Here is a 13,313-nt window from a genome sequence, read left to right as displayed (position 1 = left end):
GCATGAGCCAGACAGGAGAGAGGAAGAAAAATTAACATTCTAGTGCAGGCAGGATTTTCTTCTTTCCATCCATCGTTGCAATGTGCTGTATCAAGGTCTTCCTATGGATGCCTGTAATTTCACAAATGACATCATGCAATATAGGCCAGGAGAAGCAGTGGTAGCTCCCAAAGGATTTTGCAAACTTGAGTTCAAGTACCTGTAGAGTGTGGCTTATTTTAAAACAGAAATAATGCAGTGTCCTGCTTTTCTGAGATCTAAAATAAGCTTACCTCAGCCATAGGCTCCGAAGTGACAGACCGACACAGGCTGTGAGAAGAAGAGAAGACAATGGCTATGGGCACCATCTCTCATTCAGCTTTTCCCTCCCTCCATGCAGACTATTTTAATTCACTTCTTAGAGAATCAGCAGCCTGCAGCCAATGAGACTCATCAACATCTATGATAAGAATAATATATCCAGATACGGGTAATTATAATTGTTTTGTATTAATATCCAAAGACACCTCTTATCTCTTATTAATATCAAAATTCTACCCAATAGCCTTTGTCTAAACTTTTTTTCTGTTGGCATGACAGAAAACTGTTGGTCTAGAAAGCTGGTCTGGGGGACACACGCTCCAGTTAACATGTACGCAAAGACTGGCCACAAAGATGTTATTTGAAGAATGTTTAAAGTTGACTGTTAGCCAAGTGATAGTTGTAAGCAGACCAACAACTCTCCCTAGAGAAATGGGGTATATGTGTTTGAGGGGACCTCAACTGGAAGCAGAGTGCTTAAGGATAATATTGACAACTATTTATGTACATTTGGGAACAGAAAGAATCATTAGTTGTCAAATAGGGATGTGGTTTCACTAAAGAACAGATGGCAAAAAAGGCAATAACTGGACTAATATTCTGGACTGGACTAAACTATGGTGCAGCCCCAAATGTTCAAAGGCTTGTGAAACAAGAGTTCAAATGAGCTCTGATGAAAGGGGGTCTCCTTTCTCTCAAACTCTCACACCCCCACTCTGCCTTTCTTCCTGACAGTGTCACCGCAGCTCTTGCTTAAGATGGACAGTTTTAGATTGTGGGTCACACTCATAAAGTTCAGCCATTCAAATAATAAATATAATGGGGCAACTCCTGAAGTTCTTATTAAACCAGGCAAAACTGGTGGTAGGTCTATTTCTAGCCATTTGTAACAATCTAGTCGATCAGTGTGTTATGTTTGACTGTAATATTCTCCCTACATTTGCCATGTGGTGGTAAGTAGACATAATTCCTAGGAAGTTCTTCAGAAGCTTGCTCCAACCCTGCTGTATTTAATGATGATACCCACTGCACTGCTTGCAACTCTTCTTGTCCTCTTAGGACTGACTCATGGCAATGCATAAAAAGGTGGTGGGGGGGGAAAAACCACTTTCAGCAGAAGATGCAGAGGCGCTCCCAGAAATGAGAGGGCACCAGACCGCACCTTTCCTTGTAGCCCTGTTGTCAGAGGGCCCGCAGTGCTCGCAGTAAGCGAGCACAGAGCAGCTGTGCGTCCCAGGCAGGGTGAGAGCAGAGCAGAGGCCCAGGGGGCGACGCACAGACCCGGCTCTTCTCTGCGCAGCGGGCCATTGAACGGGGGGCGTCTCCAGCTCCGTGCGCCGGCCGGCTGTAGGTGGCGATCGCGGCTGGGAGCCTGTCTCTAGCCGGCCGCGAGGAGCCGCGCCATGGCCGCTGCCGCCCGCTGGTGCTACCGGGGGGACCCCGAGGAGGCCCAGAGCGCCCCGCTCGGTAAGAGTCGCGCCCCGTACGCTGGGGCGGAGCACGGGCAGCTCTCCCCGGAGCTGCGCCCCGCTGCGCCCTGGGGCGCAGGGTCCGGGCCGCTGGCTGCGCGCCCTCCTGCGCCACGCGGTGCGCGGGGACCGGCTCCCCCGGCCAGGGGCGCTGCTGCCCCGCGCCCCCCAGCAGCAGCCCGGGAGTCGGGGCACCCCTCTCTGCCCTGCGCGGGTCTCGGGGGGCGGCTGTGTCCGCCGAGCTCGGGGTGGGCGCGTAGCTGCGGGCAGGGGTCTGCCCGCCCGGTGCCCGGCTTTGATCGCAGGGACGTTTGTTGGCTTGGATTTAGGTGAGTTTCGTCCTTCCCGGCCGGCTGGATCTGCCCGGTGTTCTCCCGACCCTGCACGTTGTAGAGGCGAATTCTGGGGGGCACTTTCCCTAGGCAGGCTGCAGAGCCCACCGTGGTCAGATGAGTCCTTTCTGTTGGCTGCTCCTTCCTCCTGCTTGCCCGTGAAGGGAATCGCTCTGCTGCCCTCAGGGGTGGAGGGTGAATCCCTCACCCTGGAGTTGTTATGGCCACAGCAGGCGTCTGTATCTGATGTCTATGAGGACTGAGGTTAGGGTGACCAGACAGCAAATGTGAAAAATCAGGACAGGGGTAATAAGAGCCTATATACGAAAAAGGCCCAATAATCGGGACTCAGAGTAGCAGCCGTGTTAGTCTGTATCCGCAAAAAGAACAGGAGTACTTGTGGCACCTTAGAGACTAACAAATTTATTTGAGCATAAGCTTTCGTGGGCTACAGCCCACTTCATGGGATGCATAGAATGGAACACACAGAAAGGAGCTATTTATACATACAGAGAACATGAAAAGGTGGGAGTAGCCATACCAAATGTAAGAGGCCTCTTGTTGAGGTTCTGGCTGCACGTTTCCCCACACCTGTTCATTTACGCACACCCTGTCCGTGGCCCCACAAAGTCACGAGACCTCCTCATCAACCTCCTCCTGGGTTTAGCCAAACTCACCGTCTACAATACCAGGGAGAGGATGTTGGACAAGGGGGTGCTCTGCGACTCTGGGGCCTATTTCCGTACCTCCCTGGTCTCACGTCTCCGGGCAGAGTTCCACTGGGCAGCGTCCGCTGGCTCCCTTGACACCTTTGAGGAGCAGTGGGCGCTGTCCGGGGTTCTCTGCTCGGTGTCCCCATCCGGCACCCTGATTTTGAACCTTTGACGGTCACTCCACTCCCTGTTTTTTCATTAGTTGTCCCAAGAGAAAAAAAAAAACTGTAAGAGGCCAATCAATTGAGATGAGCTATCATCAGCAGGAGAGAGGAAAAAAATCTTTGAAGTGGTAAACGAGATGACCCATAGAAGGTGTGAGGATATTTTAACATGGGGAAATAGATTCAATTAGTGTAATGACCCAACCATTCCCACTCTCTGTTCAAACCTAAGTTAATTGTATCTAATTTGCATATTAATTCAAGCTCAGCAGTCTCTCTTTGGATTCTGTTTTTGAAATTTTTTTGTTGCAAAATTGCCACCTTCTGTCTGTCACTGAGTGGTTAGAGAGGTTGAAGTGTTCTTCCACTGGTTTTTGAATGTTGATTCCTGATGTCAGATTTGTGTCCATTTATTCTTTTGCGTAGAGACTGTCCGGTTTGGCCAATCTGGACATCTGGTCACCCTAACTGAGGTGCTACTGGCATGCACCCTAACTGGCATGCACCACTGTGCAACTGTACTCAGTTTTTGGAGGTGTGACAAAATATTTACCTGTGAGATTTCAAGAAAAAATGCAGAATTGTAGCTATTAAAATAATCAACCCTAAATTAAAGTCAGTGAAAGACAAATAAAGGTAGAAGGCAGTTTTCTGGAGGGCAGGCTGCTTGTTTCTAAGCTGCTCCTTTGCTGTGTTTTCACACCAGCCTTGTTATTACAATGTGTTTTTTTGCATCGCCTTCACTGTGCTGCATTCGGGCTCTGCTCCGAGAAAGCAAATGAGTGCATGTATGTGCGTGGTCCCTTTGAAGTCTGCAGTCAACATAGATTCATGAACATAGAGATGAATGGAACATTATACAAATAGTCTCCGAGTGTTGAGGTTAAATTCAGGGAGCTGTCTACATTCAAAAGATTGTTTAAATTCATAGATTCCAAGGCCAGAAGGGACCATTGTGATCATCGAGTCTGATCTCCTTTATAGCATGGGCCAGGGACCTGCCCCACAATAATTCCTAGAGCAGAGCTTTTTGAAAAAAACATCCCATCTTGATTTCAAAATTGTCAGTGATGGAGGAATTGTATGCTCTTCAGGGTCTGTTTCTGACTGTTTGTACAGCTCCTAGGACACCGGGCCCTTATCTCAGTTGGGGCAAATAGTAGAATCTTTCAAATCATGTCTGATGACATCCTTTATTGTCAAGCCTTGGTCTAGCCTTGCCAGGGAAATTCTCTGGCATCTTACTCGGGACAAATCACTGACGTCTCAGGTGTAGGGCATTAGTGACCCTCTGTTTGCTCTACACCTGTAGCACAATATAAGGTCCTGTCTATGCTCGGAAATTGAGTGGAATAACCACTGCAGAGTAAACTGTTCTGCGGTAGATATTCCAGACTCACTTCCTGTGTGGATACTGTGTCATAAGAAAAGTCACTTTATTCCAGAATAATTACTTGGTTTCCAAAGTGGAGTAATTATTCTGAAAAAAAAAATCACTTGTATTCTGAAATTAACTCTGACATAACTCAGGCTGCCCAAAATTCTCATTAAAAACAACCTCTTTCTTGGCATTGCTATCAACATTTTTATTTTAAACATACCAATTACCTTTATCTGTACTGTTTCAAATGCTTTCTCCTTACACATTTATTACAGTTCAATTCTCAAATGGAAAACTGCAGAATTCTGAAAACATGGATTTTACTTTATACAAAAGCAAAGACACTACTAATCCCAGAAAGAAACACCAAAGAATCTTGGTAAGTTTGTTTGTCATTGTAGAAGAGTTCTACAGTGAAATATCAGATCCCTGTTTATTACCAGGTTTTTGTCTTCGTCAATCAGGATATTTTTGCCAAGAAGTATTGAAAAATATGTAAATCTTACTTTTGTATATTTTTGTAACTTGCTATTGTTACAAGTATAACACCTAAGATTACAAGAAATGAAAGATATTGTATGGATATAAAATATGTAGCGTTATAGTGAATAACTCATTTTGGAAGATTATTAAATCTTTTGCTCATATGTATTAAATATTTTAAGCAATTAGACATCAAGATGAGCTCTAATGTGGTGGCAGATTCTCCTTCATCTGCTATTTTGGAGTTCTTGTACCTTCCTCTGAAGTATTTGGAACTGCCCAAATTTGGAGACCGATATTAGACTAGATGAATTTTGGGTCTGATCCAGTCTGTGAATTCGTATGGTCCTGGGGTGAAGGAAAATCTCTGTTTGTATCAGGTTTTTGTTTGTGCATTTGGCATCCTCTTCATGTACAGTCATTTTCACTGGTTCTCTTGTATAAGGAGATAGGCCCCAGTCTTGAAATTGGATCTGCATGGCGCCCCATTGTTCCCAGTAGGGTTGTCTATGGGTCTACTGGCATGGATCTGATTGTAGGAGCAGGGCTTTAGTTGGGCTATTGTTTTGTGGCTCTTCCCCTCTCTCCCCTACCCCCCCCCCCTCCAAGCAGTGGAGAGGAAAACATTAAAACAAATGTGATGGTAAAGCATCATAAATTAGGAGGGGGATTTAAGCAGGTGTAGTAACTGAAAACGTTTTAAACTAACTTAGAAAAAAAATTGGGTAGATTTCAAATTGATGGTGCCCCTTAAAAGAGAAAGTATCAGAGGGGTAGCCATGTTAGTCTGGACATGCGTCTGACGAAGTGGGTATTCACCCACGAAAGCTTATGCTCCAATACATCTGTTAGTCTATAAGGTGCCACAGGACTCTTTGTCGCTTTTGAAAGAGAAAGTAGCCAATGAACCCTCCATGTAAATTAAAAACAAAACACAAACCCCCAAAGTAAACCATTCAACTTTATGGTATTTTATGAGATTCTGGATATGTCCAGACCCTTATTTCAGCTTGCATGGTGGAGAGACTGTTCTTAGCAGCAGAAATCAGATTGGAGTGAGGGAAAGTGGTAGCAGAAGTTTAAATGGAAAAAGCTGCTGCTTGGAACAGTGGCGGGGGGTGGGTGGGGGGGCGGGAGAAAGGCGGGAAGAGCTTTTGCCTGTAGCTTTGAGTTAGCTTCTGTCTGCCATGTTAATATGAGGAATAGTCTGTGCACTGATACCTGGAGCTCCTCAATTCTCTAAAAAGCGTGTATTCTGCAGTCTGTAGTCTACAAAACCACAAGATGTCAGTGTAACCTTAAGAAGTAGTACGGAATATTAGTGTGTTGATAGGTATGAAAGCATGATTTTGTTTTGTCAAAGCAATTCATGATCAGACACATATAGTTTACCAAACAATGTACTTCAAGTGTATTAATACCAATTATATAAAGGGATAGTAACAAGGTTCAATAATGCAGTACACTGCAAGTTTGAATTGCTCTGGCTCATATGTTAAATGCAAAATACCATTGCAGTAATATAGTTAAGGTTACCAAATTAAACACACACAGTCATAGATTCTGAAAGTAATATTGACTTTCCCATGTTGCGCACACTGTATATATTAGGTATATGGTTAACAGCATACCTAATAAAAAAGTAAAGCTATTATTTGCAGAGTAGGCAGGCTAAGATGACTGCAAAAACCATGTTGCATTTTCTGATTTTTCATGTTTACATTTCTAACCTTAACATTTGCATTGCTGTAGTTTTTGTTATGATTGAATTCTCTTGTGTGAAAGTTTTGCTTGTGTTGGCTTTAGTTGAAAGAGAAACAAGCCAGAAAAGGAAAAAACTTACCTGAGTTATTGTGGAGTTACGCAGTTAGTACTACTGAATAGTATACACATGTTCAACCACAAACTAGGTAGAAATTTTGTACTGCAGATGTACGAAAGTTCTTTATTTAAATCATTTTTAAACATAGGCCCTAATCCTGTAAACTCTTCAGAGTGGCTGAATCGCACTCAGCTTTCGGGATTGGGGACATAAACTGACGATGCAATGAAGTTTTAAAGTTCAGCTATTTTTGAGTCCAAGGGCACATAAAGAAGTCCAGTTTTTCAAAAGCGTGTGTGTATATATAGTGATAGTGTGTGCTTGTGTGTATTAAAATTACATTTTAAAAAATCACTGAATTAATTTTACTCGTGCTACCACTGCCCCAGGAATAACCTTGGAGCTGAGACAAAACACAGCAGTTTTCAGTCCAGGAGGAGAATTAATTTTCAGGAAGTTATGAGCAACAGTTATAATGGAAGGCTGGATGTAACTTTAACTAATGCATCTGAAACAACACCTTAAATGTAACAGCAAAGATGGTTAATTTCTTATACATTTTTAGCCCTAACTAGTTACAGCAGTTCTATTACAAACCATCACTTTTAGGTTTAACTATTGCGGACAAGACATTCTAGCTGTGTTTTTTAAATTCCAGAGTTCACGACAGAGTGCTAAGCGTGCTCAGAAGTTAACCAAAAATACTATTAGAACTATGAAGGCAATAACTTCCACGTAAAGTGTTCTTACCTTCCTTTAGGTGAATGTGGGGGTAGCATTATTTACCAGGTTGGGCTCTTTCAGTGGTAAGAAATGTTGTTGTTTCTTTTGAGACTTTCTTTGGGAAATATCGGTGTGGTTTTTTTTAATAGACTTGATGAGAAAATTTCCCTAAAAGTAGACAAGTTAAAAATGTCTTTTGTTGGTATCTGATACCCAGGAAAAAAGGACTTAATAGCTTGGTTAGAAAGTTCAGTGCACATGGAGAATTTGTGTCACAAGTACCCCATCACTAAAGTTACTTTTCTTTGTATTTTAGACTTCGGAGACAGACAGGCTTTCTTATGTGGGAAAAAACTTCGGCTCAGGTGTCCTGAAATGTAACTCCCTATGCAGGTATGGAGTGCGTGCAAAGGAGGAGGGAAAGCAGTTGTTCTGTTTACTTGATTCTTGTCTTAGCCTTTTCATTTGTGCTGTTTATAAATGCGGGGGCAGATTTTCAGAAGAGCTCAGCTTCTGCTGAGGATCGGAAAGAAAGAGGGGCAGATTTTCAAGAGTTCAGCACCTCACCGCTCCCATTGTTCTCGATGAGAGGTGCTGAGTGCTGCTGAAATATCTAGCCATGCAGTATATGTGTACATCAGGTTAAGAAGATTTGGGTTAAAAAACAAATAAAGGGTAAGTAAAATCACCAAGGAGAGACACTGATGTTGCAGAATCCAGTTTAATAACCCACCCTTCAAATTTGGCAGAATCTGTACATGATATACACCTCTACCTCGATATAACGCTGTCCTCGGGAGCCAAAAAATCTTACCGCATTATAGCTGAAACCGCGTTATATCGAACTTGCTTTGATCCACCGGAGTGCGCAGCCCCCAAGTCCCCTCCCCCACCCCCCCCGGAGCGCTGCTTTACCGTGTTATATCCGAATTCGTGTTCTATCGGGGTGCGTTATATCAAGGTAGAGGTGTATGCAGAGGATTCCTTGGTCTTGAATGATCACTGGGCAGTTGCAGGTCAGGTCAGCAGCTTGATGATCTATTTGACTGTTCCATACACCGGTGGTTCTCAACCTTTCCAGACTTCTGTACCCCTTTCAGGAGTCTGATTTGTTTTGCGCCCCCCCCCCCCTCTCCAGGTTTCACCTCACTTAAAAACGACTTGCTTACAAAATCAGACATAAAAATACAAAAGTGTCACAGCACGCTATCCCTGAAAAATGGCTGACTGTCTCATTTTTACCATATAATTATAAATAAATCAATTGGAATATAAATGTTGTACTTACATTTCAGTGTATGGTATATAGAGCAGTATGAACAAGTCATTGCCTGTATGACATTTTAGTTTGTACTGACTTCGCTAGTGCTTTTTACGTACCTGTTGTAAAACTAGGCAAATATCTAGATGAGTTGACATACCCCCTGGAAGACCTCTGCGTATCCGCAGGGGTACGCATACCCCTGGTTGAGAACCACTGCCATACACCATAAAGGGATGGTATTTTCATTGGGAAGAATAAGAAAAAGATAACAGATGCTGGAGCATCCAGGCAAACGTTAGTAATAATAATGTTGTTTTATCAAGTCTTGCTTGATCTAGGAACTGTATGTAAGGGAACCTCTGGTTTTGATAGAAACCTTTGGAATTAGTGGATCCAGGAAAAGTCAACAGCAAATAATCCTTTCCTGTTGGATCTGTTAAGGGTATCTGTTCTTCCCTTGAGGCACATTGACATTCCCATTAATATCAAGGGAAGTTTAATGTGTGTGCAGTCGGAAGGAGGAGCATCCGTAAGAGACACTGTCGGGTCAAATTCGAGCCTAAATTTAGGTTTTGTTGTATATATAAATAGTGAGAGAAAAAGAACAAAACAAGCTTTTACATGACTTCAGGCAATAGTCCTAACAGTACAACCAGGTTTGTTTCCATAGGAACGGACTAATAAAATCATGCAAGGCCCCGATCCTGCAAAAACGTACTCATATGCTTATCTGTGAGGAATCCTATTGAAATCAGTTGGTAATTGGATGTCCAGATCCCTTAGACAGCTGTGGAAATCCTGCCTTAGATGTGGAATGTGGAGAAGACCTAGAACTGGATTTCTGTTCCTCTAACTAAACTGATTTTTTCAGGCAGATGCAGCTAAAACATTTGCCTGTGGTGCTCACAACTTAAACTTTGCAGCTAGTTTGGTCTTAGATTTAGAGATAAGTTTGTTTTAATAGACAACCTGCCTTTTGGGGTCAAATTTGACTTGATGTGTCTCTTAAGTTTATTATATACAAATGGAGAGTGAAAAAGGCGAACTTCAGAAATGTTTGTCAAGTTTGAGTCCTAGTCAGATCTGTACTGGTAACAGCTGCATTGACATACGTTTGCTGATTCTGTGCCTCATAACAATTGAAATATTGATGGGCAATGTGGGTGGGAAGAGAACAAATTAGCTCAGTGTTTGTTTTGGATCATGTGAGAGTGTAGCAGGGGGATGCTACTTCTAAACTTGAGGCTCCTAAATGATTCGATTAAAAGCAAGTCCCTTTCTGCTACTCGCCACTTTGTTAAGCAGTCCAAGAGTGGCTGTAGCAGGAAATCCAGGACTAAACTCGTCTAAAAGGTGAAAGAGATTGATTACATGCTGGTCATGTATTTTTGTTCTCCTCTGTCTCAAATGAAATGAGGAGAGCTGTGACTTTAATTTTGACAGAACTTAATTTACAATACTGTCATTGCAACAAGGCTCCAGGGGCGGTTTTATGCTTGTGTCTGGAGAGTTAAATTGAGACCCAATTAGTCTAATGAACATCTATGCTACAAATATCAATGATATGCAATTTTATACCAACGTAGGACTCCATCTCTGAACACTCATATCATTGGGCATGATTAAGAGACTGTTTTAATGATGTAATCAATCCTTGGAACAGCTGGTGAAGAGCCCTAGACATGTGCCTGGCTAATGTGAGGCCAGTTCTTGAAGCTGGAGGGGTGGAAACCTAGCTTCCTTAGGTGTGAAGATCACTGCACCTAGGTGAGGACACCTGGCTAGTCTGAGTAGGGTGCTCTTTTTCTTTCTGAGGGTTGTTTAGAGGCTTCAGACCCCATCCTTTTTTTATTCCTTTCCTCTCCATTCAATTTAGTTGAATGTGTGACTCATTCTTTTTGTCTAGTTGAAGGAGCTACCAATGGGGTTGCCGTTCTCCACAACCCGAAGACACAGCATTGCCTCCATAAAGCTTCTAGCAGCTACTCGTCCATAGTTGTTCCTGAAATGACCTCCCAAGTTTTATTAGCTACTAGACTTGTATTTTTGCTCTTAGTCCCTATCTAAACCCTGTGGAGACATTGAATTCAATTTGAAGCTGGCTTGTGTCGATTCAGCTTAGCTCGATGATGCACTCTTGAACTACATCAGTTTGAAATTACGCCTTTAGTTGAACTGCTCCCGTGAAATAGACAAGGCAGTAGAGAGAATTCCTCCCTCAGCTCGGCACACCTGAATGTCTGATGTAATACTGTAGCCATACTTGGTCCTCACCAAGTCAGTTCCGGTTTTAAAAATGGTAGAGAGAGGGGCGGACCCAGCACAAGCCGGCTGAAAACCTTGCCAAACGCAACATAAAAAGAATGTCCTCAGCTGCCAGGTGGATGAGAGAAATATCCAGCCTGCTCCACAGAGTTACGCTGAACCACCTGTCTTCTCTCGCTGAACTGCTGGCTGGAAAGAAAGGGAGGGCTCAATCCCTTTAAAATGAACTGTTTTGGTCCTGCAAAAATATCTGTTTTCTCAGTACCGGAGAAAGTAGAGTCAGTTTCTTGGAAGCTGTCACACGTAGGCTTTAGTGTAGACATGTCTATGCTGGCATAGCCTCCTAGCATAGACACAGGTTACACCAACAGAAAGAGTCTTTCTTTCAATATAGGAACACTGCCTCCCCAAACAGAAGCACTCCTCTGTTGGCATAGCTGCGTCTACACTGGGGGTTTGGTCATCATAGTTATGTTGGCTAGGGGTGTGATTTTTCACACCTCTGACCAATGCAGCTAATCTGTTGTTAGTTTTAAGTGTAGCCCAAACCGTAGGTTCCAGGGGCCATTAATAATCGGAGAACGGCCACGTGGAATCTGAGCTTTGAAAAGAACCGACAGTCTACAAAAGAGCCATCCAAACTGGCCAAATCGCTTACAGCAAACAATTATTTGCCTGAGAACCAAGTCAGGGTTTGAAATATCCGTATCCTTTGCACTCCAGATAGTACTGATCCTGAGCCCAGGCAGCCCTAGAAAAACTTCATTCTTAAGCTTCCGAAACCAGACACCGCACCCAATGAGATCCCGCTCAGAGGAGGTCTTAGGATCCCTGCAAATAGAAACAAGAAAGAGAATAGAAGATGACACTTAGGCGTCTCAACACCTGTTTTGTGTGCCTGGGGGCTAATTTAGATGCCTTCATTTGAGACTCTGGGGTTAAAAATCAGGCCTCCTATGTGACTTTTATGGAACTCATTTTACTGTGAAATTCTAGTTGTTGTGATTGGAAAAAATCGGTCCCTGCTGGGGCGGGGAGGGAGGAGGAGGGACATGAAGAGCACCGTGCCATATAGTATTGCGAACGTATTTCACTTACCATCACTCTGGTTAATCCTCCCTTGCTGTGCTCTCCATAGGTACTTTGTCGGTGTGTTAGACAAGGACGCTGGACAAATGGAAGTCTATAATGCTGAATTATTCAACATGCAGCCGTTGTTGTCAGGTAAGTAAAAGTCTGAACTCTCCCACCGACATCACAGTACATCTGTACTCAGTCTGCTGCCTATAGTTTGGCTCCTGTTTCCATCAATCCAACGTCACGGATGTTCTTATTGGTCCCTGAGTGAAAGAGCGCAAGCCAATTGGACAATGCCCCCACAATACACTTTTTTTCCAGTGCTTTAAGGAGCTAGCTACTACTCTCCCTTTTACTGTTTTCCACATTGCATGCTAAGAGGTGATCTTTAGGAAGAACGGGGCGGGGGAAAGTTAGAGTAAATCAGGGTGGAAGGTGGAAAACGTTGAATTTAATCCCAATCAACGGTTTCAGGTCGTGTTTTGGTGTTATCGTCTTTTGTGTCTTCTGCTTAGGAGAAGGCTAGAACTGAACAGGCCTGGAGAGGGCCTTTTCCTTTCTGGGAAATCAAATAATCCCCGGACAACACAGGGCTGCTTTTATTGCCGCAAGCCTAGAGGGAAATATTCAGTATCCTCAATGACATGTTACCTTGGTGCACTAGGTGATCCTGATATTGGTATAATCCAGGACACAGCTTTTGCGACGTATCAAACCAAAGTATTAATGCTCTTTGTAGTAACACGACTGCCCAGTCTCTCTCTTAAATGCTGTCTAGCATTTCAGTTTATCCTTTTTTAAATTCTCAAGTATCAAGCCTGAGAGCTTGTAAGCCAGGTTCTGGCACAGGGTGAATGAAGACATACATATTACGGCCTGCGGTAGCACAGTCATACCTAAGTGGACTCATTTTTGTTCTTTTTGTAGATGATTTAATAGATGACAACCCATCAGATTATCAGAATAAATCCTACAGAGAGAAGGTAAAAGTTTCATTTTTCTAACCTAACCACTGGGCTATCCTCAGGAAATGATACTAGTCTGGAAATGATTTGTTCGCTTTTGCCATTAATGGGTGTAGTTCAACAGTTCTGAAGCTGAGCAAGAGGTTTTCAGTGGTGTAACAGCAGCATTTTTATCATTCTTGTAGCTTTGGTGGTGGAAACGTTAAACAGGTTAACGGCTACCAAAATGTTGGGCTGTATTCACGGATTTATTTTAAGCTTACCTAAAGCATGGGGATTGGCCCTGCTTTGAGCAGGGGGTTGGACTAGATGACCTCCTGAGGTCCCTTCCAACCCTGATAGTCTGTGTTCACAA

General features: G+C 43.4%; 1 protein-coding gene across 1 annotated transcript in view; it reads left to right on the top strand.

Annotated features, from left to right (window-relative positions):
- The first annotated feature begins 1,682 nt into the window (after positions 1-1,682).
- Positions 1,683-13,313, top strand: part of POLR1E (RNA polymerase I subunit E) — a 28,944-nt gene continuing 17,313 nt past the window's right edge. The window contains exons 1-5 of the mRNA XM_065406137.1: positions 1,683-1,767; positions 4,635-4,738; positions 7,704-7,780; positions 12,055-12,140; positions 12,921-12,976. Coding sequence (XP_065262209.1) covers positions 1,704-1,767; positions 4,635-4,738; positions 7,704-7,780; positions 12,055-12,140; positions 12,921-12,976 — 387 coding nt within the window. The 5' untranslated portion in view covers positions 1,683-1,703. The remainder of the gene's footprint in view (positions 1,768-4,634; positions 4,739-7,703; positions 7,781-12,054; positions 12,141-12,920; positions 12,977-13,313) is intronic.

This window comes from Emys orbicularis, chromosome 6, assembly GCF_028017835.1.
Source record: "Emys orbicularis isolate rEmyOrb1 chromosome 6, rEmyOrb1.hap1, whole genome shotgun sequence".
NCBI lineage: Eukaryota > Metazoa > Chordata > Testudines > Emydidae > Emys > Emys orbicularis.
Note: the sequence above shows the minus strand (reverse complement) of the source record. Positions and strands in the feature narration are given on the sequence as shown.